The sequence below is a fragment of the Hylobates moloch genome, unplaced genomic scaffold (genome assembly GCF_009828535.3).
Source record: "Hylobates moloch isolate HMO894 unplaced genomic scaffold, HMol_V3 SCAFFOLD_18, whole genome shotgun sequence".
In the NCBI taxonomy this organism is placed as follows: Eukaryota; Metazoa; Chordata; class Mammalia; order Primates; family Hylobatidae; genus Hylobates; species Hylobates moloch.
In genome coordinates this window covers 61,208,693-61,233,266 of record NW_026652293.1, presented here as the reverse complement: position 1 = coordinate 61,233,266, position 24,574 = coordinate 61,208,693, and the positions used below count along the sequence as shown (strand labels likewise).

Genomic DNA, 24,574 nt, shown 5'->3' with positions numbered 1-24,574 from the left:
TGTATAGAGGCTGGGTAAAATAAGGCTGAGACCTGCTGGGCTGCATTCCCCAGAGGTTAGACATTCCAAGTCACAGGATGGGATAGGAGGTTGGCACAAGATACACGTCATAAAGACCTTGCTGATGAAACAGCATGTGGTGAAGAGACCAGCAAAATCTCACCAAAACCTAGATGGTGACCAGAATAACCTCTGGTTATCACGACTGCTCATTATATGCTAATTATAATACGTTAGCATGCTATGAGATACCCTCAACAGTGCCACAACAGTTTACAGACGCCAAGACAAGGTCACAGTTACCCTATATGGTCTAAGAAGGGGAGGAACCCTCAGTTTCTGGAATTGCCCATCCCTTGCCTGGGTAACTCATGAATACCCCACCCCTTATTTAGCATATAATCAATAAATAGCCATAAAAATGGGCAACCTGCAGCCCTTGGGGCTGGTCTGCCCATGGAGGGGCTGCTCTTTATTCTTTTACTTTCTTAATAAACTTGCTTTCACTTTACTCTATGGATTTGCCCTGAATTCTTTCTTGCCCAAGATCCAAAACCCTCTCTTGGGATCTGGATCAGGACCTGTGTCTGGCAACAAAACCACCTGGGGTGTCAGCAAGACCCACCCTGTACCCCCTCGCCCCAGGGGACCTGACCTGCCAGGTGGTCCTCCAAACCGGTCCGCCCACAGGATTGGGACGCCCCTCCCTGTACCCTCAGCCTGATGCTGACTGCCCACCATGTGGGCAGACCTGGGGGCTGACTGGCTGCTCCTGGGGACCCCCTTCATTGCTTCTCAACCGGCACTCGCTCCTGCTGCCTCGCCCCCACCCAGCCCCCACAAACTCCTCTCCATCCCCTACCCCGACCAACGTAGCCCCTCTCACCTAACCCTCCAGCCTGGGGCTCGCGTGCCCTCCCGCAGCCCCAACCCCAGGTTGAGAAGCCTCTTCCAATCCCACTCCCCCCACCCTGACGCTCGCCCGCCCGCCCCTTGCCCCACCAGCTGTCCCCATTCCACTCCCCACCCCCAAGTAACCCCCCAACTCCCCACCCTCCACACTCCCTTAACCTCCCCTAAAAGTCCCACCCCAGGCCAACAGACTCTTCCCTTCGTTGGGCTGTGGACCACATCCTCCCCCACCGCCCAGTAAGCTCCCCGCTGCGCCCGTCCCCGGCTCATCCAGAGCCTCCCACCCCCTGCCGCCTTCCTTCCCCAAGCCACGCGCAACCTCTCCTAAGAGGCGCCGCCCCAGTCCCGGCCGCCGCTCACTCCCTCGCCCAGCATTCCCCTCCCCCGCCGCCCCCCATCCCCCGCCGCCCCCCATCCCCCGCTGACGCCACAAAGCCCCTCGGCCGCCCGACCACACGCCCCCACGCCCCGGGCCGGGCCGCGGCCTCCTGGGCTTCGTGGGGGCAGACCCAGCCTTTCCCGGCAGCGAGCGCTCGGCCAGGTGCGCTAGGCGCTGTGCGGGGCACCCCCCGCGGTGAGTACCCGCCCCCCCGCCTAGGCCACCCTCCTGTGGCGCCTGGGCCGCGACCTAGGCCTAACCCGGTCCTGCTCGCCCTCCAACGCCCGGCCTTCCCGCCTCCGCCGGCCGCCGCGTCCCTGGAGGGGCTAGCGCGCTTCAACTCTACCGGGACCCTAGCGGACCAGAGCGGGAAGGACAACCATCCCCGCAGCCAGAGCCAGAGCCAGAGCCAGAGCCCCACGCCCGCTTCCGCCCTGCCCGGCTTCGGTCAGGATGGGCTGGGTGCCTCCCTTAGGGCTCTTGGGGGGAGTGGGAGGGCTGGCGCCGGGTGGTTGGCGTGCAGAAAGCTCCGAGAAAATGGACGTGGGACAAAGCCCGGGAAGTCTGAGACCCCTAGACGCCCTCGCTTTAGGCGATGGCAGAACGGAAGGGGAGAATCGTACTTGCAGTGTAGACGCGATTTCAACTCCCTCTGCAACTCGGTCCCCATAGCAACCCCGTGGCGTAGGCGAAAGGCTGTAGATCTCCACTGCGTGGGGTCGCGAGTGTTCAGATTGCAGGGGGCGGCTGTGTGCATGCTCGTGTGCCTGTGCGTGTGTGCGCACGTGTACCTGTGTGTACATACATGCATGTTTACCGATATGTGCATCTGTGCCTGTGTGTGCTGTTTGTGGATGCGTGTTTCTGTGCGTACATGTTTGTGTGTATTTGTGTGGTGTGTATGCGTGGGTGTGCGTGTGTGCACATGCACGTTTGTATACATGCATGGGTATGTGTATGGGTGTTCTTCTGTGCATGTATGCACGTTTGTGCTTGTGGGCGCGTGTATGCACACGCGTGTTTTTTCTGAACCCCACCTCACTACCGAATGGAAGAGAGCTTTTTTCCTCTGATAGCCCATCCCTTTTTCCTTTGGTGTACAGGGTTTTGTTAAAGAAAAAATTCTTCTGACACTTGAAAGGCTCTTTAGGCAGGCTACTTGCAATGGGAGAGTTGCGCCAGCAAAGACCGCTGGGGATGTATGGGGGAGTGGGAGTGGGGATCTGGATAGGGTCAGCGGATGGAAAGTGATTAAGGGAAGGCCCCAAGGGTAGGGGCTTCTCCCTAAGCTGACCTAGCAGGCTTCTCCAGAAAGGCAGGTTGAAGGCCTAGCCAGCAACAGTCGGTCGGGGAGGAGGAACTGATGAGATGTGGAGCTGGGGGTAGCCAGCAGCAGGCGGAAGTGGACAGGTAGGGTCCAGGCCCAGTGGAGAGGAGAGGCGGAGGGGCCTGCCGAGCATTGGTCAGGGAGGGTCTGTGTAGTTTCTGGGGAGGCATCTGTGTCTGTTGTTGACAAGGCTAAAAAAATGATGACTCTGGACTCTCTAACTGGACTGCATTCCTAGCCCTCCTCTGTAAAGGGAGGCTGTACAGGAAGGTTGCACACTGCCGGGTGCCCAGAGCATCGGGCTGCTCCCTCCACCTCTCTCCAGCGTCCCTCAAGCGGGAACCTGCCTTGTGTCTCCCAGGAGCCATGGAGGCTGTGGAACTGGCCAGAAAGCTGCAGGAGGAAGCTACGTGCTCCATCTGTCTGGATTACTTCACAGACCCTGTGATGACCGCCTGTGGCCACAACTTCTGCCGAGCATGCATCCAGCTGAGCTGGGAGAAGGCGCGGGGCAAGAAGGGGAGGCGGAAGCAGAAGGGCTCCTTCCCCTGCCCCGAGTGCAGACAGATGTCCCCGCAGAGGAACCTGCTGCCCAACCGGCTGCTGACCAAGGTGGCCGAGATGGTGCGGCAGCATCCTGGCCTGCAGAAGCAAGACCTGTGCCACGAGCACCACGAGCCCCTCAAGCTTTTCTGCCAGGAGGACCAGAGCCCCATCTGTGTGGTGTGCAGGGAGTCCCGGGAGCACCGGCTGCACAGGGTGCTGCCTGCGGAGGAGGCAGTGCAGGGGTACAAGGTGGGCCACATCGGGGCCCAGCTCAAGGGGCCGGGGAGGAGGCACCCAGGGGGACAAGGTGACCCAGATCATGGGGGAGGGAGAAGGTGTCCAGGGACAAAGTGGCCCAAGTCAGGGGCTGGGGAGGAGGCATCCAGGGGACAAGGTGGCCTGTGGCTGGGGAGGGGTGTCCCTGGGGACAATGTGGGCCTACACTGTATGATGCAGGCATTGCAAAATCTTACCTCTCCTCTCTTATTTTGGGTGGCTCTGAGAACCAAGCTGATTTGAGACAGATAAGCAGAAGCAAAGCACTGAAATTCATTCCCTGTAAGCTTTCCATGACCCAGGAGTCCCTCCCAAGGAGCCAGAGGCCCATAGAAGCATGTTAGAGCCAAACATGTACCTAAGGAGGATGAGGGTTAGCTTAGCAGGGTCCCTTTGCACACATTTCTCTGGTTTCAGCTTTCCCGCCCTTGCTAAGAATATGGCTTTCCTCCTGGCCTAGGGCAGGCCTCTCTGGCATGGTGGCTGTGCCTTCTGCTCTTAGGAAGGCCGAGGGTCAAAGCAATTCTTACACCTGCCCTTTTTTAAGTGACTTTAGCTCAAAATAATCCAAGGTGGCACATTCTGGGTGATGTATTTTGATCCCCTGCCCCTCCTGAGGAGGTTCTCTGGGGTGGGTGCAGTTTCAGCGAGCACAACTGGACTCTAGGCAGGAGGTGGGGAGATCGCTGATCCCAAATCCTGCGGTTTGTGTGTCCCACAGTTGAAGCTGGAGGAGGACATGGAGTACCTTCAGGAGCAGATCACCAGGGCAGGGAATCTGCAGGCCAGGGAGGAGCAGAGCTTAGCCGAGTGGCAGGTGGGTGCCCAGGGCTGTCCAGTCCCTTTCCTGCTGCTGCTCCATCTTCCTGCATTTCCACATCTGTGTCTGCCCATGGGGATATGCTGCCACAGCAGCAGGAAAAGAAGAAAGTTGCCTCTACCCTTCTAGGTTCTGTGGCTGGCCTCAGAATGAAACTGACTTAAGACAGATGAACAGCAGGGAAAAAGATAAATAGGCAATTTTAAATTACAGATGCACACATAGGGTGTAGAGAAGGGGCCTCAAAAATCAGACTCAAAGAGGCAGCCAGAGGGTAGGGGCTCAGTACCACAAAGGAGGCAGCCAGAAGGTGGGGGCTCAGTACCACAAAGGAGGCAACCAGACGGCAGGGGCGTAGGTTAGCACCACAAAGGAATAGGGCTTGGAGGCCTCTGGGCTGGGGAGGCAGGTGATGTTGGTTAAGTATTTAAACAAGTGTCTCAGGTGAAGAGTTGTTTTTGGAACTCTCTTCCTGGTATAGATGCCTTGACCACTGGAAATTTCCTTCATGAAAGGGCACTTTTTTATTTTTATATATTTTTTGAGATGGAGTTTCACTCTTGTTGCCCAGGCTGGAATCCAATGGTGCGGTGTCAGCTCACTGCAACCTCTGCCTCCCGGGTTCAAGCAATTCTCCTGCCTCAGCCTCCCAAGCAGCTGGGACTACAGGTGCCCACCACCATGCCCGACTAACTTTTGTATTTTTAGTAGAGATGGGGTTTCACCATGTTGGTCAGGCTGGTCTCAAACTCCTGACCTCAGGTGATCTGCCCACCTCAGCCTCCCAAAGTGCTGCGATTACAGGCATGAGCCATCACGCCAGGCCAGGCACTTTATTTTTTAGGCAGCTAATGGAGAGGCAAACAGGTTTTCCTGCTTCTGCGGGTTCTCAATAGCCTTTAGTTTACCCTAATCCTAATGCCTGTCAAAATACAAAATCAAAACAGATTTAGAGATCTTTGTTGTTATTTTTTGTTTTTTTCTTGAGTCAGAGTCGCTCTGTGGCCCAGGCTGGAGCACAGTGATGCAATCATAGCTCACTGCAGCCTCAAATTCCTGGACTCAAGTGATCCTCCTGCTTCAACCTCCTGAGTAGCTGGGACTACAGGCACTTGCCACCAAGACCGGCTTTTTTTTTTTTTTTTGTAGAGACAGAGTCTTGCTATTGCCCAGGCTGGCCTTGAACTCCTGAGCTCAAACTATCTTCCTGCCTCAGCCTCCCAAAGCACTGGGATTACAGGTGTTAGCCACTGCATCCAGCTAAGAGAAAAGATTTATTTGCAAGGCCACTGAGTGAGGAGGAGGGAGAACAGCTCTTAAAACCGCCTCCCAAGTGATACAGCTTGGGAGTCTTTATGAACTACAGAGGCAGGGTGGTCCAGCAGGCCCATTCTGTGCAGGTGTTGTCGGGGTGCATGGCATTTCACAGGACACAGGTACCAGAAATGGCAGCCTTAGCATGATCTGAGGTTGGAAGTTTTGGCCCTCTTACATCAAAAGGCCACCTCAGGCACTGGGACAGGTCCACTTGAAGGGCAGATGGTCTCAACCAGTTTCAGCTGGACAGGAGCTGCCCCACATTCCTGAAACGACCAGTCCCATGGTGACCTGTGAATATTATCTGTAAAGCAGCCAGTGAAGGTTGGGCGTCAGTGTTCAGAGGCATGGCCTTCAGCTTCATGGAAAAAGGAAAAACAAAATAACAAAAAGCAATCAGGGCAGGCTGACCTGATCAATGAACCCCTTGGTTTCATTAGCACCAGTGACTCCATTCTGGTTGGGTCTGGTCTTCTGGGACCTAGCACAGTAGCCCAGTTCAAAACAGTGGCCCCTGAGGATCACTTGAGCCCAGGAGTCCGAGACAGCAGTGAACCATGATCGTGCCACTGAACCCCAGCCTGGGCAACATAGCAAGACCCTGTCTCTACAAAAAAATTAAAAATCAGCTGGGCATGGTGGTGGTGACACATGTCTGTCGTCCCACTTACTTGGAAGGCTGAGGTGGGAGGGTCACTTGAGGCCAGGAGGTCAAAGTTGCAGTGAGTTGTGGTTGTGCCATTGCACTCCAGCCTGGGCAACAGAGCAAGACCCTGTCCCTACACAAAATTTAAAAACTAGCTGGATGTGGTGGTGCATGCCTGTGGTCCCAGCTACTCAGATGACTTGAGCCTAGGAGGTCGAGGTTGCAGTAAGTGCCACTGCACTCCAGCCTGGGCAACTGAGCGAGACCCTGTCTCAAACAAAACAAAACAAAACAAAAAACAATGGCCACCCATCAATTTTGTTTAACATGCCCAAGAGGCTTATCTGGGGGTGGACATTCTGAACCTCCTCAGAGCAAGGGTGCATGGGTGTTCGGATGTATAGAAGTTGCAGTTTGGGGCTCGGAGGGTTACACTCAGTGTATCACAGGATAGCAGGGGTGGGGGCCTCTGTCACAGTTCCTGGTCCCCAGCTAAAGCTCCAGTTGCTGGTGATCTGTGGGTCACCAGGGCCTTGGGGTGAGGTGCCAGCATCCCTGGAGCTGAGCCACCTGCTGGCGACATGCCGGGCTTCTCCACTCCTGCAGAACAAGGTGAAGGAGCGGAGAGAACGCATTGTGCTGGAGTTTGAGAAGAATCACCTCTACCTGGTGGAAGAAAAGCAGAGGCTCCTCCAGGCTCTGGAGAGGGAAGAAGAGGAGACCTCCAGCAGGCTCCGGGAGAACGTGGCTTGCCTGGACCGGCAGAGCCACTCCCTGGAGCTGCTGCTGCTGCAGCTGGAGGAGCGGAGCACACAGGGGCCCCTCCAGATGCTGCAGGTGAGCCAGTAGGCTTGGCAGGCAGGGCGGGATGTGAGCTCTGACAGGCATGGGCAGGGAGCACTGGGCTTGGGGAAGAGGCAGCCAACAGGAAAGGGCTGTTAGCTCCCAGTCTGCTAGTCCTGGAGGCTGGGTGGCTGAGGCCAAGGTGCTGGCAGACCTGGTTCCTCCTGAGCCTCTCTCCTGGGCCTGAAGATGCTGTCTCCTCCCCGTGTCCTCACAGCATCATCTCTCTATGCACGTCTGTGTCCTAATCATCTCCTTCTATAAAGACACCAGTCAGACTGGATTAGGGCCCACCCCAGTGACCTCAACTCCCTCCTTAAAGATGCTATCTCCAAACAGTCACATTCTGAGGTCCTGAGGGTTCGGGCTTCAACCTGTGAATTAGTGGGGACACAAGTCAGCCCCTTACAGGTTCCAACCTGAGACAGTGTCCCTATTTCCTTCCAAGTCCAGAGAGGTGGCTTGGGACACCTGGCAGCCAGGTGCGGCTTTGGGACAGGGACTCCATGTCTCGGTGTGGGGGAGGCGCACTGTCCCAGGAGTGAGTTGCATGGCAATGGCGGTGGGGAGGTGAAGCAGCCAGCCTGCCTGCTGGGACCAGCCTGTGTGCCATGGTCCTGGAGAGGGGGCTTGATTACGGCTGACGAGACGCCATCTCTACAAAAACTTAAACCTATTAGCAGGGCATGGTGGTGTGTGCCTGTGGTCCCAGGACTCAGGAGGCTGAGGCAGGAAGACTGCTTGAGCCCGTGAGTTCAAGGATGCAGTGAGCTACTGCGCCACTGCACTCCAGCCTGGGTGATGGTGAGATCACATCTAGGAAAAAAAAAAAAAGGAAAAGGAAAAACAAAGCAGCCTGTTCATAACCCACTACGTTGGTTTGCTGACCAACTGAGGGGAAAAGCCCCTACAGCTGGTAGAAGGGTACTTCTATGAGCAGAGGGCCAAGCGCGTCACCTGCATGAGAGTCCCTGCCGAGAGTTAGGGTCACGCTCTGGAAACTAGAAATATGGCCTTTGGAAAACAAGTCCCTTGTAGCTTCCAGACCAGAGAAGTAAACAGTGATCTCTTTAGGGAACTCTGAATCCCTAAAGAGGCTACAGAAAATCCCCAGGTGGCTCAGTCTGTTACCCACCCCCCTCCCTCCCCAAACTGCACCCAATTGCGCCCCCACCCCATTCCTGCTGGGTGGGCTGCAGCCACCTGAAATGGGAGAGGAGGGTCAGTGTTGAGTGGCCACTTGCCCGGAGGGGCTCCTTCCACCTCTCCTGAGTTGCAGAACCTCAGGCGTGTGACCATGGGCTGACAGCGTAGCTCAGCTTAGGTGAGGCACTGGGGGATCTGATGGTAGTGGGAGCCAGGGCAGTGGGGAAGGCTCAGGAGTGCCATGAAGCTCAATTGTGGGAAGGGAATGCCCAGGGGACAGGATGGGTCTTGCCCTAAGACACGGACAAGAAGGGAGCAGGGACATTGAGGTGAGCCAGGAGCTTGGCTCACTCCCCGCCCTCCGTCCCTGTCTTTTGCAGGACATGAAGGAACCCCTGAGCAGGTATGCGGTCCCCTCAGGCAGGCGCGGGGGCAGTGGCAGTGGTGGGCGGGGGGGACAATAAGACTGTGGGGCCAGGGGAGTCAATAAGACTCCCTGTGCGTGCCCACCGGAGGAAGAACAACGTGAGTGTGCAGTGCCCAGAGGTTGCCCCCCCAACCAGACCCAGGACTGTGTGCAGAGTTCCTGGACAGATTGAAATGCTAAGAAGCTTTCTAGGTAAGTGGGCACCCAGGGCCGGGACCTCTGACCCAGGATCTCTTGGCAATGCCCCACTGTACCCCCTAGCCTTGGAAGCCACCAGTGGGGGGGGGGGGTCTGCAAGTGCACTGCCTAGTGACGGTCACTGGCTATATTCACTGTGCCTTTGTAGGGCGGCGTTACTGATGGTTCTAATTCATGAATTAGAATCTTGTTGAGTTCCCAGTGGTCCCTCCGCCCAGCCCCCTGTACCTTATTGCCATCAATACCCACACACAGTTGGTGTGTGGAAGCCTCCCCTCCCCCAAGATTCACAGCAGGGGAGGCCTCTGGGGAGTTAGGGGACCATTTGGCCACATCCACCGCTAGGGCCCGGGCGCTCCCACCTTTGACCCTGAATGCCCTGCACCTCTCCCCATCTCTCCACCACCACGCCCATCTACAGAGGATGTGGTGCCTGATGCCACCTCCGCATACCCCTACCTCCTCCTGTATGAGAGCCGCCAGAGGCGCTACCTCAGCTCTTCGCCAGAGGGCAGCGGGTTCTGCAGCAAGGACCGATTTGTGGCTTACCCCTGTGCTGTGGGCCAGACGACCTTCTCCTCTGGGAGGCACTACTGGGAGGTGGGCATGAACATCACCGGGGATGCGCTGTGGGCCCTGGGTGTGTGCAGAGACAACGTGAGCCGGAAAGACAGGGTCCCCAAGTGCCCCGAAAACGGCTTCTGGGTGGTGCAGCTGTCCAAGGGGACCAAGTACTTATCCACCTTGTCTGCCCTGACCCCGGTCATGCTGATGGAGCCTCCCAGCCACGTGGGCATCTTCCTGGACTTTGAGGCTGGGGAGGTGTCCTTCTACAGTGTAAGCGATGGGTCCCACCTGCACACCTACTCCCAGGCCGCCTTCCCGGGCCCCCTGCAGCCTTTCTTCTGCCTGGGGGCTCCGAAATCTGGTCAGATGGTCATCTCCACCGTGACCATGTGGGTGAAAGGGTAGACACAGGCCAGGGGACTCTGGCACTGCCCCTGGCTCTGCAGAAGGTGCAGGCCTTCTGCTTACTGCAGGCCACCTGCCAGGGTTCTCTGGCATCACGCTGGCAGCCATTAGACACACAGGGGGGTTTCTCAAAGTCTAAATATAATTGTGATTAGAACTGTCAAACATTAAGAGGGTATACTGACAGACGCTTCCTAGAGGAAACTTTTGAAAGCCCCTGCGTTCTGAGTGGACCGATTTCTAAATCCATACCTACACACCAGGAACAGCGTGGTCACGTTTTCTTTAGCCATGCCCCCACCCCCACTTTGGAATGACAGGAATCTGTGGCTCCCAGCCCCCCCAGGGGTTTAGGTTACACTGTCAAAGAAGTAGAAATATCCTATACGCGGGAGGAGCGGGGGTGGTTAGGTTGTTGTGTCAGGGATGGTCCCAGGTTGCCCGTGGAAATGTCCTATGCACCCTATTGGGTCCTTCGAAGGGGGAAAATGGGAAAGGCTGAACCCCTAAAAAGCCTCAGAGCTGCCCACCCCCATCCCGTTCGACCCCCAAAGTTGCACAAGCAGGGGCAAAATCCCAAAGAGGTTAGGATTTATGTAGGGGCCTCCTTTCCACAGCGCCCTAACCTTTTCCAAGGAACTCCCCCACCCACCCCTGCAGGGTCAAGCACTTTAACAGCCTGTGTCAGTCACTAGCGCGGCAGAATTCCGGGGTTAGCCTACTCCTACCTCGACAAAGCCGGAGTGTCTGCGCGAGGGGCTGCCTGGAACAGCGTGCCCCTTTGGAGTGGTTCCCGCAGAGAGAATGTGGGCCTCCTGGAGAGCTGGTCCTGGAGGGATACCCCCGTCCCATCCCCCAACTCCAATCATTCTGACCTTGGCCTGCCAAGGCTGTGAGGGCTGGGCCTTCCGAGGATACCGGCCCTGGGAAGCACGGGCTGAGGGGGTGAGGACGCACTAGGGGTATGGCGAGGGGCTCCAATGCCCCAGGCCGCGGGCTCCCTTAGTCCTCGCAGTTGCTTCCGCGTGCCCCGCCCTGAGCCCCCATCCCTCCTTGCCCTGCCTCCTGCTCCATACCTCCCCTGCACCTAAGTCCTCCCCAGGTCAGCGGTAAAAGACCTGGCCACACGAACTGGAGCGGCGGGGACGCCAGGTCAGCAAGTGAAAGCTCTCCAATTCCGTCCCGCCCGCGGGCCGCGTGACGGGCAGCGGCCAATCGAAGGCAAAAGCGGGTTGTTCCAAAAAAAAAAAAAAAAAAAAAAAAAAACACACAAAACCCACCCAGTCGCTTCCTGCTTCCGCCTCGGCTCCTCTTCCTGCCGGCATCCGGGATCCCTACGTCCCGTGTCCCTCGAGCGCCCGGGAGCCTACGCGCCCCCCGCTACCGAAACCCAGAGTCCTGCGCCCTGGAGTCCCCGCGCCACGGAGCCCGAACACCCGGGAGTCCCGAGCCTCGCGCCCCGGAGTGCCCGAGCCTGCGCCACCGCACCCGGATACCCCGCGTCCCCGCGAGCTCCCAAGTCCGCCCGCCCGCCGCCGCCCCGCGGACAGTACCGCCTTCCTCCCCTCGGTCCGCGCTATGGCCGCCCCCGACCTGTCCACCAACCTCCAGGAGGAGGCCACCTGCGCCATCTGCCTCGACTACTTCACGGATCCGGTGATGACCGACTGCGGCCACAACTTCTGCCGCGAGTGCATCCGGCGCTGCTGGGGCCAGCCCGAGGGCCCGTACGCGTGCCCCGAGTGCCGCGAGCTGTCCCCGCAGAGGAACCTGCGGCCCAACCGCCCGCTTGCTAAGATGGCCGAGATGGCGCGGCGCCTGCACCCGCCGTCGCCGGTCCCGCAGGGCGTGTGCCCCGCGCACCGCGAGCCACTGGCCGCCTTCTGTGGGGACGAGCTGCGCCTCCTGTGTGCGGCCTGCGAGCGCTCCGGGGAGCACTGGGCGCACCGCGTCCGGCCGCTGCAGGACGCGGCCGAAGACCTCAAGGTGCGCCTGGGCCGGGGTGGCGCGCAGGGGCGTCGGGGAGCCGGGGACTGGGGAGGCCTGGGCGGGAGGTTTGGGGGACTGCTCCGGGAGTAATGTATGTCTGTCTAGGGCGGGGAGCTCAGGATGCAGCCTGCCGTGGGCCTGTGAGGGGGGTGTCGTGCAGGGTGGCTGTGGGGGCTCATGACACAGCCTGTTTCAAGCAGGCCCCTTGAGGCTGGGGCGCTGGCCGCCAATGAGACCCTGCTCTCGGGGGTGAGGGGCGTACCTCCCATAGATAGAGGCTAAGAGAGGAAGGTGGAAGGTGGTGGAGTGGGGGCAAGGAAAATGTGGCCATACACTGGCCAGAAAGGAGCCGGAATCAGAGGAAAGTGGGAGAACCGCAGAGGTGGCCGATCCTAGATGGACTCCCTGCAGGGACTGTGTTAGCAGGTCAGTACTTAAGTCCTGGGAAAGCCCCAGACTGGGCAGGATGAGGGAGACACAGTCGTTTCCTCTCTAACCTCCCCTCCAGGGCTGCCCTGCATTTCTGGGTGGGATACTGGAAGCCATCTCTGCCATCTGAGATGCCAGGGCTCAGCCCGCCTGTTCTCCCCTTGTCTTGCTGCTTAAAACCCAAACAAACCCCGAGCTGAACGGCCTGGGGCACACGTTCCCTGGCCTGCGCTCTCTCCCGCTGTCGTCTTTCCTCGCTGACCGGCTGCAGGTGTGCTCCTGGGAGCCCATGTGTGGGGCAGATGGCAGCATCTTTGGAGCTTTCTTGATTGCACTTTATGTGTTGCATCATGGTCACTTGTGTGTGCCAGATGAGCAGTTAAGCCAGTGTTAGAATCAGTACTGAGCTTGGTCTGTCCCTATCACAGAGCAAACTTCTGGGATACTAGAATAAATCTGAATCTGTCCCCTTCTGCTTTGGATTTTAGCAGAAAGGTGGTTTAGAGCCATATCCGTGGGCTTGTTCAGACACGGATTCATTTGGTTTTTCTTTCTTTGCCCATGCAGGAATGTCTATACCTCAAACATGTTAGCCCAGCAGAATTACCCTTCTGACACCAATTACCCCAATGGGTGCAGAGAGTGCCCAGTAGCTCTATAGAGTTGACCCAATATAGTTTCATGGGATAGCACTTAACCCTTTCTTTTGCAGGTGAAGAGAAAAATTTCCCTCTACCCTGTTAGGTTCAGGGGCTGGGGGCTGCAAATTAAACTGGCACAAGACAAATTAACGGGAAAAAAAATCGTACAATTTGATTAATATTTTAAGTTTCACATGCACAAGAACTTCATAGAAAAGCGTATTTCAGCAAAGGTTTGTAAATTGTGGAGAAGTGACTGGACACAGAAGTGGGATTGGGCGTCTAGGACTGATAAATTGTGGGGAAGTGACTAGGAAATAGATGGGAAGAACTAACACAAGATAATGGTCATTGTAGTAAGGTCTGTTTAGGCAGAATCATCTCCCGGGATTAGAGTGCCCTCCTCTTCCTGGTAGAGGGAGGGTGCCTTTCTCATGGGGAATGAATACCCTACTTTTAGGCAGATAGGAGTAGAGAGAGCTCTTCCTGCATCTGCTTTTACTCAGAATAATTCTTATACCACAGTGGTATATTTGGGGATGACATATCCTGTTCTTCTTCACTGCCTTAGGGCCTAGGTTATGTTAACTGCAGCAAACTGCTTTTACCTGCCCCCATGGGCCTAGAAAGCTCAGTGCCACCTATGGGGCTGTGTGTCCACTTGCCAGAGCTGGGGTCCATTAGCTCCATGACAGGTTCACTCCTTGCCTGGCCCTGACCTGGGGTCGTGACAGCTGAACAAGCTCCCGGCTGGGTTGCCGCGAGGTGGTAAACAGGGAAGTCCCAGTAAGCTCCAGTTCCAGGAAGCAGCACCATGGGGGAGAGAAGACGGCCCCCAGATCTCTCTGGGTTGTGTGTCAGATGGCACTTGGGTGAGGAGGGGGTTTGCCACAGGAAGGAGGAGGCCAGGGAAGATCCCAGGCCTGCACCAAGCCCCAGCATCCCAGTTCTGATGACACGTAGGGTAAGAGGTTTCCGTTCTGATCTGGCCAAATGCAGGATCTTTGCCATGCTGGGTACGTTGTGCTGCTTTACAGCCTATTCCATCTGATCAAATGCTGTTTGTAACCTTAGTGTTGAAAACTGAAAACGTTGGCCAGGTGTGGTGGCTGATGCCTGTAATCCCAGCAATTTGGGAGGCCGAGGTGGGCGGATCACCTGAGGTCAGGAGTTTGAGACCACCCTGGCCAACATGGTGAAATCCCATCTGTACAAAAAATACAAAAATTAGCTGGGTGTGGTGGCCAGCACCTGTAATCCCAGCTACTCAGAGGACTGAGGCAGAAGAATCACTTGAACGCAGGAGGCAGAGGTTGCAGTGAGCCGAGATCATGCCATTGCACTCCAGCTGAGGGGACAGAGCAAGACTCCGTCTCAAAAAAAAAAAAAACTGAAAACGTCATGTAGGGACTGAGGAATGGAGGGAGAAGTGAGAGGCACTGGGCCAAGTGTTTGAGGTGGGGTTGGGGTCACAGGGGCCAGGCCTGAGTTTTCTGGAACAGGTCGGCAGCAGTGAGGAGAGAGGCCTGGGGACGGGGACCCCCATTTGGGGTTCTTGTAGCTCACATGAGAGCTGAGCCTAGGCAGAGACAGTAAAGCAGTTGGACATGTCTTTGGTGCTCCAGAGGTGCCAGGCGGTCTTCCCAAATTGCGAGGCCAAGTGGTGAACCAAAGTGAGGACCTGGAGCCAGGCAGCTGGGCTGAAGTCCTGGCTCTGCTACCGGGGCAGGCTTCTGGACCTTCCCAGCACCTCCATCCTTCCAGAGCGTGGATAGACAGAGATGAGGGCCAAGACTTGGGGTGGCTGAGAAGCAAAGAGGTGTGGCCAGCACAGGGCCCGTTGCTGGTAAGGGTGTCAGATGGGGTGGAAGTGAGCAGACCCTTCAAGAAGTGGGTTCAGGGCACCCCAAGCACACACAGTACAGCGAGCTTGTGTATAGGATTCTCACTGCTTCCTGGTACGCACAGCATGAGGAACTGTGGGAATGAGAATTAAGGGCCAAGAAAGCAGAATGCAAGTGTATCCGTCCTGGGGCTTATTACAGTGATGGCTGATGAAGCTGAAAATGCACAAGATCCCGAGTGGCTTGGAGAAAAGATGGGGTGGGCAGCCAGGCATGTCTGTCCGTGCTGACTGTCCTACCAAAACACCATGGTTTGCATATGGCAGATGTATACTACTCACAGCTCTGGAGGCTGGAAGTCTAAGATCAAGCCCTGGCAGATTTGGTGTCTGGTGAGGGCGCTTCCTGGTTCACAGATGACGCCCTCTCACTGCGTCTTCATATGGTGAAAGGGGCGAGGGTTCCTTTATAACACTAATCCCATCGTGGCAGCACTGCCCTCCTGACCTAGTCACCTCCCAAAGCCCCCGCCTCCTAACGTCATCACACTGGGCGTTAGGATTTCAACCTATGAACTTGTGGGGGCATAGGGCAGAATTTTTGGACCCCAGCATAGGCTTGGCCCAAGGCCCTTATGTGAGCCAGCAGGTGAGAAGGAAGAGGAGGAGGAGACACTGGCTTGGGAACAGGAGAGCTCAGCACCTTGAGAGCCAGCTTGGGAACAGATGGGGTGAGCAGCCAGAACCCTTGAGGTAGTTTTGCAAAGGGGGGTGAGTCCTAGGGTAGGGTAGCAAGGTCAAGGACTAGAAACGCCCCATATGAGAAAAAGGAAAGAATGTGGCTGGGGCTGTCAGCCTCTGGCAAGAGGCTGCCCACCTACCATGAGGGCTCACGCTCATTGGAGGGCATTGAGTTCCCTCATTCACCAGGCAGATTTCAGTTTGTCCCCATTGTCTTTGAGGAGGGGACAGGGTGTCAGGTGCAAAAGGGCAGGCTTCTGTGACAGGACTCATGTCTCATGGTCCTGCCTGGCCTCTCCCTCAGGCGAAGCTGGAGAAGTCGCTGGAGCACCTCCGGAAGCAGATGCAGGATGCGTTGCTGTTCCAAGCCCAGGCGGATGAGACCTGCGTCTTGTGGCAGGCAGGTGCTGGGGCTCCCAGGGTCCTGGGTGGCAGGGAAGGGGGTGAAGGTCCTGTATAGGAGACCCTAGGGGGCGATGCTGGCCAGGCACACTTGCCCTTGGTGCCCCAGGACCAGTCACTGCTTCAGCCTGGCCCCACCCAGCCCACTGAAGGGCTGGTGCTTTCCCATGTGCACCTGTCCTGCCAGGTCGCGGGCGTGAGCTGCCATACCGCTAGGGCCCCATCCAGCATGCTTGGGTGGCAACTCTCAGGTGTATTTAGGGTCTGGGCCCTGGAGGTGAATTTGGAGGTTTTGAGGGACTAGGTCATAGATGTGGTATTCAGCCATCCCGAGGAGTAGATTTGGGATCTGTCCAGCTCTGGGGTAGATTTGGGGTCTGGGAGGCCCTGGATGGTGGATTTGGGATCTGGGCAGCCCCAGGGGAGAATTTGGAGGTCAGGAGGGACCCTGGGTGGTAGATTTGTGGTCCAGCTGGCTCCAGGTGGTAGATGCAGGGTTCTACTAAGCCAAGGGGTGGATTTGGAAGTTGGGGAGGGTCTAGATAGTGGATTTGGGATCTAGTCGGCCCTGGATTTAGATTTGGGGTCTAGCCAGTCCTGCGTGGTAGAATGGGATTTGGCTGTCCCTGAGTGGTGGATTTGGGGTTTGGGAGGTGCCACAGGTGGGTTTGGGGTCTGGCCAGCACCAGGTGGTAGGTTTGGGGTCCTGCCATACCTGGTGCTGTGCTTTGGGTTTAGCAGGCCCCGGGGGTGGGGTTGGGTGCGGCCAGGCCTCTGGGTGGGCTTGGGGTCTGACCATACTTGGGGTCCGGCTGGGCCTGGGATCTGGCCTCAGCTATCCTTCTCCCTGGGCCCCACAGAAGATGGTGGAGAGCCAGCGGCAGAACGTGCTGGGCGAGTTTGAGCGTCTTCGCCGTTTGCTGGCAGAGGAGGAACAGCAGCTGCTGCAGAGGCTGGAGGAGGAGGAGCTGGAGGTGCTGCCCCGGCTGCGGGAGGGTGCAGCCCGCCTAGGCCAGCAGAGCGCCCACCTAGCTGAGCTCATTGCCGAGCTCGAGGGCCGCTGCCAGCTGCCTGCACTGGGGCTGCTGCAGGTGAGCTGGGTGGGGAGCAGCCATGGTGGCCACATGGGCATGGCCTGACCACACTGGGGGAGGGAGAACCAGAAAGTGCAAGAAGCAGGGGCAGAGAGGTTATCTGGGCTGAGAGGTGAATGGCATGGCTGGATGTGCCTGGCTCTTGCCTGTGAAACACTGAGTCAGCAGCAGGACAGATGTCCCACCCCCAAACCCATGTGCCGAGAAAGGGAAAATCAATTTTCCTCTGTAGATGTAAACAGGTGGTATTGCTTAAGTGCTTACGTAAGGTCACTCCATCTCGGCCTGACTGACATTGCTGTTCCCTGTGGGCACAGCAGAGTGGGCGTGTGCTCACTGGGACCACCTTGGGCCTCCCATAGGACTCCCGCCATGGTGTCCCCAGCAGGAAGTCCTCACCCTTCACTCTGTCTTTGCCCCACCGGCACACCCCATGCATCTCCATTATGGGGGGGCAGTCTCCTCCTCCTCTGCTTCCAGAAGAGTCTTTCCCCATGTGTGGGCTCCATTCCTCAAGCCGGCCCCCTGGGCCTGGGCTTTCCTTGGTGCGCCCCCAAACCGGAACCAGTGGGCGCCCTGGCCTCTGGCCTGGTGGCAGGTCAGGCGGCCTGGAGTCAGCTCTCCCCGCTTGGCAAGCGTGTGCTGATGAGGACTGACGCCACTCCCATGCTGAGAGGCCCCGTGTGGGCTGGGAGTGTCTGCTGTCATCTTCCTGTGGGGTTCAGCTGGGTGTTTGTCCCACAAAATGGAGAATGCGTTCCATGCCCAGCATGGTGTAGACCCAAGGGGCCCCAAGATTCAGAGGGAAATGGGCCCCTGGGCAGTTCTGGCTCCCACAGAGGAGAGAAGCCGTGTGTGAGTGAATTCAGCCACTGGTGGGGCAGGGCTGCCAGACCCAGGTGGAGCCCACAATGCTGCAGATGTGGGCTGGACGGCTTTGCACAGGGGGTGGCCTGCTGCCGGCCTCTGGAGCCCAGCAGAACATCAGTCCAGGCACCGGCTCCTGGTTTCGTTTGTCATTTCTGTTGTAAGCTTTTTTCTGTATTTTTTTTTCTTTCTTTCTTTTTTTTTTTTTTTTTTGTAGATTTAAGGGGTACAAGTGCAGTCAGAGTGTAGCCATCACCCGAATGGTGCACATTGTACCCAGTAGGTAGTTTCCCCCACCTCCCACCTCCTACCTCTGAGTCTGCAGCATCTGCTCCTCCACTCCATGTGCCGTGTGCATCAGGTTGGACATCAACTGGCTTTGAGCCTGGGAAGCAGGAAGGACGCTTGGCTAGCGTCTGTAGGAAGACTGAGGAATGTTAGGAGAGGGTCCTGTGGTCAGTAAATTTCAGGCTGGGGAGGTACCCAGAAGACTGAGGAGGAGCCCTGAGGGAGGGCAGAGAGGACAGGTGTTGGAGAAGCCAGGAAGGGTTTAGAAGGAAGGTGAGTTGACCTGGAAATGGGGACCCACAGGGTTTGTGTGAAGATGCAATTTGAGCTTTCAGCTGAGACATTGTGGCATGTGGGCGGGTGGGTGGGTGTTAGGTCTCGTACACCCATCTGCATTCACCCCGCTCAGTGGCCCACCTGTCCATGCCTTGGCCAAGCTCCCTGCCCAGGTTTGGCCTGGCTACAAGGCTTCAGGGAGGTCCCTCCCGTCCCCGCAACCTGCCAGCACAGAGTTGCCCTGGCCTGCATGCTGTGGGGGTCTGCCCACATGGGGGTTGCAGGAGAGCAGCACCAGCAGCTCTGTGTTGATGTGAGCTGTGTGCTGGTTTGAGAGGGAGAGGTGGAGATGGCTTTGTACCCTTGGCCCCCAGTTAGGTTGGGGAACCCAACCCGGGTTCCCAGCACCCAGGCCGAATGGACAGGGGTTGCACAGTGGAGGTAAGGGCTTGAGTGACTCCCAGGAATCCACCCGCTGGGGCCCTGGCTGCTGTGGACTCTGGGGCCCTGGATGCTATGGACTCTGGGATCCTGGCTGCCCCCTTCAGCAGGCCCTGCATGTAGCCGCAGAGTGGTTTTGTTCAAGTCAGTGCTGCGCCTGGAGGGCCCATGTTCTGCCCAGAGACCAAACCCCCTCGTCGAGGCCAAGGTTCTCCTCTACCCCTAAGCCCTTCTCCTGCCGCCCCTGCACCCGGCCTGGTGACAGCCACCACCTGTTTTCCAAATGACACCGGGGTGGGCCGCCCACCCCAGGTAGAATAACCAAGGTGGAGCTGCTCCCAGCTGCCTTGCTCACATCGGCACCATCTGCCCCTGCCCTGTGCATGCCCCTCCTCACCCTGCACACTCCCCCTGTGTCTACCAACAAATTCTTCTTGGGCTTCAGAACCCTACCAAGAGTCTCCTCTTTATTTATTTATTTATGAATTATTTATTGAGACAGGGTCTCACTCTGTTGCCCAGGCTGGAGTACAGTGATGTGATTATGACTGCAGCCTCGACGTCCTGGGGTCAAGCGATCCTTCCGCCTCAGCCTCCTGAGTAGGTGGGACTGTAGGCACACACCACCAAGCTCAGCTAATTTGTTAAATTTTTTTTAGAGATGGGACCTTGCTATGTTGCCCAGGCTGGTCTTGAACTCCTGGACTCAAGTGATCTGCCTGCCTTGGCCTCGCAAAGTGCTGGCCTCCTTTTTAAAAAATTTTTGGGGCCTAGAGTTTGTTGTTGTCCCCCTAGACAGAATTAACTACCCGTATATGTGGACATCTTCCTTTGCCATTTCTCCTACATGTAGGGAAACCCTTGTCTGGGATTCTGTCTTACTGACCTCTGCATCCTGGCCTGGTAGCTGGCACCATGTGTGTTAGAATGAACATGGTGTGGGATCATCTATTTGACAGTGTGAGTTAAATCCCTGCAGTGCACTGAAGACTGCTCTAAGAGATACAAGACCATGCCTCCTAGGAGCTGATATTCCAATACCTGGGTGTATCATGCCAACTCGGGCTGCCACGTTGAGTACCACCTGCCAGGAGGCTTCCCCAGCAGAGACTGATTGTCTCCCAGTCCTGCACACTGGAAGACTGAGATCAAAGCTGGTTCCCCCTGAGGCCTCTCTCTTGGGCCTGTAGATGCCTTTTCTTCCCTGTATCCTCACAGGGTCTTCCCTCTGTGGGTGTCTGTGCCCTAGTCGCCCCTTCTTATGAGACTCAAGTTATTTTGGATTGCAGCCCACCTAATGGCCTCATTTTACTATGATTTCCTCTTTTAAAGCCCTTTTTTCTAATAGTCAAGTTCTGAAGTCCTGAAGTTTCTGGCTTCAACATACGGATTTGGCGGGATGGACACAATTTGGGCCCTAACATGGAGTCAGATGCTATCATGTATCAGGCAGTGACACAGGAAGAACGCACGCCCAGGAGTGGGGCTGAGCTGGGAGCCCGCAAGGCAGGCGGAGGTGGGAGAGGGAGCAGTGCAACCGCAGTGTTGGACTCCGGCTGGGGTGGAGGCACCCCTACGCTGAAGGCTGGGATGCATGCCTGTCCTGTCCTTGGCACCCAGGGGCGCCCACTTGGGGCTCTGGGTGAGTGAGCTGACAGCCAGATGCCCTACATCCAAGTGTCAGGCAGAAGTGGGGCTTGGTCCGCAGGGCTGGGCTGCACCCCATTGGTGATGCCTCCTGGCACACATGCCAGAGCCTCTGTCCAGCATTCCTGTGTGTCTGAGCCTTGCTGCAGGTGGTTTATGGCCCCCTGTGTGTGTTTTTGCTGCCTGAGGCTCAAATGTAGGAGAGGAGGACGGGGCGAGGCTCCAGGGGCGGGGAGGGGACTCCGGGAGCAGGCGATGGTCACTGACACCGAGTGTGCTGTTTCTCCTCCCCACATAGGACATCAAGGATGCCCTGCGCAGGTACGAGCCCAGCCTCTCCTGGGGGAGCGGGAGGGAGTGGGGTGGGACCCAGCTGTTGGCCATGGCGACAACACCTGGGTTGTCCCCTCTAGGGTCCAGGACGTGAAGCTGCAGCCCCCAGAAGTTGTGCCTATGGAGCTGAGAACCGTGTGCAGGGTCCCGGGACTGGTAGAGACTCTGCGGAGGTTTCGAGGTGGGTGTGGAGGCCCCAGGTGGGGAGATGACTCCAGGAGGGGACCCGCCAAGGACCTGGGCAGCCAGCCACATGTTCTGTGCCCTGCCACTGCCAGCTCCAAACTCACAGTGTCATGGTGGTGGGTTGTTGGGAAAACGTCCTCTGCTCATACTTCTGACATCAGTTGTGTGGGTATTTTCATACCAAACAATTCTTCAACTTCTGGAAATGAATTGGGTATCCAAGGATTCCATTCAGCATTGAACAGAATTGCCAATGCTGACACTACAGGAGTTAATACAGACCCCACAGATTAAGGGCTCAGTCCCATAAGACTGCCCCCACTTCAGATGCCAGTCACAACTTCCAGGGGCTGCCCATACTTCTGTTCCCTCAGCCCCTCTGCAGATGTGAGCATTCGCTAGCATAGCCCACGGAACTCAGGAGAGCACTTTACTTACTGTTATTGGTTTATTGTGAAGGATACCACTCAGGAAGAGACACATGGGCAGAGCCTGGGGAAGGGCACAGAGCTTCCCTGCCCTCCCTGGGTGCACCCTCCCAGCACCTCAGTGTGCTCACCAACCTGGAAACTCCCCGAGCCCCAAGAGCTGTTTAGGTGTCTTTGTGGAGGTTCCATTACATGGTTATGATTGATTAAATCATTGGTCATTGGTGATGGGGCTCAACCTCAGACCCCTTTCCCCTTCCTGAGGTCAGGGGCTGGGGCTGAGCGTTCCCACCCTCTACTGACAGGATTGGTCTTTCTGGTGGCTGGCCCTACGCTGGGCTCTCTCAGATCCCCACCTCAGCCACTGCAGTGGCGTCAACTTAGGTGTGATGGAAAGGGGCATCTTATGATAACACAAGATGCTTCTATCACTCAGGAAATTCCCAGGGTTCTTTGAGCTCTGTGCCAGGAACTGGGGACAAAACCCAAATCTGAGTCTTGTATCACAGTCACCCAAAGGAAGTACTATCCTCAGCTCTTGCTAGCAGGTCAGGAGCCTGTTGTGTAGGAACTGTGTGCAGGCCTCCAGAGGTGGATAGATCTGAAATCGGAGTGGTCAGGGTTGGGATAGCTGCCCTAATTCACATCCTTCATTTGGGGATTGAAAGAAAAAACGGGCTGGATGCATTGGCTCACATCTGTAATCCCAGCACTTTGAGAGGCTCAGGCGGGAGGATTGCTTGAGACCATCAGTTCAAGGCCAGCCCGGGAAACATAGCAAGACTCCCATCTCTACAAATAAAAAAAATGAGCCAGCCATGGTGGCACACGCCTGTAATCCCAGCAGCTTGGGAGGCTGAGGCGGGAGGATCATTTGAGCCCAGGAGATCAAGGCTGCAGTGAGCCATGATCGCACCACTGCACTGCAGCCTGGGGCCACAGAGCAAGACCCTGCCTCTTAAAAAAAAAAAAAAAAAAAAGCAACCAAGATTCCCTCTTGATATCTGAAGGCAAAACATGGACCAATTTCTAGGACATTGTAAGTTGCAATTGGACGTAGCTAGGTGGGGAGAGGATGTCCACTTGGAGACAGTTACTCCAGGAGGTTGTGAGGCTACAGGACTCCGGGGCAGAGAGCCAGGCCATCCGACTGGGAGGATCGTACCCACGTGCCCAGGACATGGGCAGGTGGCCCCAGCTTGCCTGTGGCTGTGCCTGGGTGACCTTGGGCCTCTCTCTGCAGGGGACGTGACCTTGGACCCGGACACCGCCAACCCTGAGCTGATCCTGTCTGAAGACAGGCGGAGCGTGCAGCGGGGGGACCTGCGGCAGGCCCTGCCGGACAGCCCGGAGCGCTTCGACCCCGGCCCCTGTGTGCTGGGCCAGGAGCGCTTCACCTCAGGCCGCCACTACTGGGAGGTGGAGGTTGGGGACCGCACCAGCTGGGCCCTGGGGGTGTGCAGGGAGAACGTGAACAGGAAGGAGAAGGGCGAGCTGTCCGCGGGCAACGGCTTCTGGATCCTGGTCTTCCTAGGGAGCTATTACAATTCCTCGGAACGGGCCTTGGCTCCACTCCGGGACCCACCCAGGCGCGTGGGGATCTTTCTGGACTATGAGGCCGGACATCTCTCTTTCTACAGCGCCACCGATGGGTCGCTGCTCTTCATCTTCCCCGAGATCCCCTTCTCGGGGACACTGCGGCCCCTCTTCTCGCCCCTGTCCAGCAGCCCGACCCCGATGACTATCTGCCGGCCGAAAGGTGGGTCCGGGGACACCCTGGCTCCCCAGTGACTCGGGCCCTCCTGGAGGAGTCCTGTTGCCTCTCCTGCCCCTCCAGGCCACTGAGTATTTTGGCCACTTGGAGGACCTGGGAGGAGGGAGCGTGTCCTTTGAGAAAGAGGAGGAACTCCTGGTGCCTTTCTGAGCCTGCGTGGGAGAACCCCAATTCTAGCACTCCAGGAAACTGTGGGAGGGTGTGGGGCAGGCTCCGTCCTCCCTGGGAGACCCCTCCAGCCACCGGGTGCCACTTAATGCCAACAGCCCTTACCAAAGCTGGGAGCCCCGTCACCCTGGCAGCTCTGGCCCGTGGTTCCAGAAGCCGAGAAAGCTCCACTGGGGCTTGCAGAATCCAGGGTTCGCCTAAGCTGCACAGTTCCTGCAGCATTGCCAGCCACCCGAAAGTCTTGTGTACCCCACCTCTGAAGATGCTGGGGGAGGCAGCTGGGATGGGAGCCAGCCCCATGCCTGTCTGTGACCCCACAGTGGGTGAGAGCCCATCACAGTCCTGGGTGTGGCTGCTCTGGCAGGATTAGGAGGCAGCCATAATAAGAGTCTTCAGAGAGATGATGGGAGGGGCCAGTGAGGACAGGAACAGAGAGTAGATGTCCCAGAATAAAGGGGCTTCTGGGAGGTGCCTGGGCACAGATGTCTGTTCAGCAGGTGTGTGGGCCTAGAGGAGAGAGCAGAGCCCAGAAATGTCTTCTGTAGGCCCACGTTCTGACTTGAAGCTTTCATGAGCATGAGGCCATTGGGTTTTGCCCTTGCAAAAGCTTCCCAGGTCTCCAGTGGCCCCTCAGGACCCAGGGTCCCAGCTGCTGCTTGGGGATGTGCACTGCTGGCCGCTGGCCTTGCAGTCTGCCTACCCTGGGGAGGAACAGTGGCTTCCCGGAGCCTGGGGCATACACAAGAAGGCAGGAGTTGATTTTTGTGTTGGGTTTGGGGTTTCTTTGTCCTCAAGGTACTGTTCTGTTTCTCTTTACCCCTCTGCTTTATTTATTGTAAGCATTCCCACGTTAAATAAACTTTGGCTGTTGTCTACAAGTCATTCTGCTGGTGCCTGCTTAGTTCAGGGACAATAGCGGGTGCCCCACTGTGCCCAGCAGAGGGCAGAGCCCCAGAGAGGCTGTTGATGGGGCAGGCGGGAAGCTCGGATAGAGTAAGGGATGGGCAGCCACTTCCCACACCCAGGCACAGATGGGCTCTCCACTTTCTTTGCTCAATATATATGTTCCTTATGTGGAGCTATTGCAGGAATGTTTTTCTGAGATATCCTGGTAAATGTTTCCTGTGTTCCATTGTGCTTAATGAGTAGAGTCTCCTGAATATCATTTATTCAGTCACTCTGCCATTCTTGTCTTTTTTTTGGCAGGGGCCTGGCGGG

The 24,574-nt window shown here is 57.0% G+C and overlaps 2 protein-coding genes across 7 annotated transcripts; both read left to right on the top strand.

Annotated features, from left to right (window-relative positions):
* Positions 1-1,147: 1,147 nt before the first annotated feature.
* Positions 1,148-11,041, top strand: TRIM17 (tripartite motif containing 17). 6 transcript variants are annotated; one of them, XM_032136756.3, is made up of 8 exons: positions 1,317-1,486; positions 2,980-3,413; positions 4,162-4,257; positions 6,830-7,060; positions 8,593-8,615; positions 8,728-8,831; positions 9,259-9,437; positions 10,912-11,024. In XM_032136756.3, exons 2-8 carry the CDS (start codon positions 2,985-2,987, stop codon positions 11,008-11,010), a joined length of 1,161 nt encoding a protein of 386 aa, XP_031992647.1. In that variant the 5' UTR covers positions 1,317-1,486; positions 2,980-2,984; the 3' UTR covers positions 11,011-11,024. The 6 variants fall into 6 exon arrangements, with proteins under 6 accessions (XP_031992644.1, XP_031992646.1, XP_031992647.1 ...); XM_032136757.3 differs by having other exon boundaries at positions 1,318-1,486; positions 10,902-11,041; XM_032136759.3 differs by lacking the exon at positions 10,912-11,024 and adding an exon at positions 10,470-10,546 and having other exon boundaries at positions 1,318-1,486.
* Positions 11,042-11,372: 331 nt separating this feature from the next.
* TRIM11 (tripartite motif containing 11) lies at positions 11,373-24,251 on the top strand. The gene is made up of 6 exons (XM_032136761.2): positions 11,373-11,795; positions 15,757-15,852; positions 16,715-16,945; positions 20,766-20,788; positions 20,881-20,981; positions 22,658-24,251. Exons 1-6 carry the CDS (start codon positions 11,388-11,390, stop codon positions 23,203-23,205), a joined length of 1,407 nt encoding a protein of 468 aa, XP_031992652.1. The 5' UTR covers positions 11,373-11,387; the 3' UTR covers positions 23,206-24,251.
* Positions 24,252-24,574: the final 323 nt, after the last annotated feature.

Bases quoted from the DNA above. Each gene is read 5' to 3' on its own strand.
- TRIM17 (XM_032136753.2), top strand. From the start codon at position 2,985: ATGGAGGCTGTGGAACTGGCCAGAAAGCTGCAGGAGGAAGCTACGTGC. The intron at 8,616-8,727 runs GTATGCGGTCCC...TGCCCACCGGAG, and splicing joins ATGAAGGAACCCCTGAGCAG to GAAGAACAACGTGAGTGTGC. The intron at 8,832-9,258 runs GTAAGTGGGCAC...GCCCATCTACAG, and splicing joins AATGCTAAGAAGCTTTCTAG to AGGATGTGGTGCCTGATGCC.
- TRIM11 (XM_032136761.2), top strand. From the start codon at position 11,388: ATGGCCGCCCCCGACCTGTCCACCAACCTCCAGGAGGAGGCCACCTGC. The intron at 11,796-15,756 runs GTGCGCCTGGGC...CCTCTCCCTCAG, and splicing joins ACGCGGCCGAAGACCTCAAG to GCGAAGCTGGAGAAGTCGCT. The intron at 20,789-20,880 runs GTACGAGCCCAG...TGTCCCCTCTAG, and splicing joins ATCAAGGATGCCCTGCGCAG to GGTCCAGGACGTGAAGCTGC.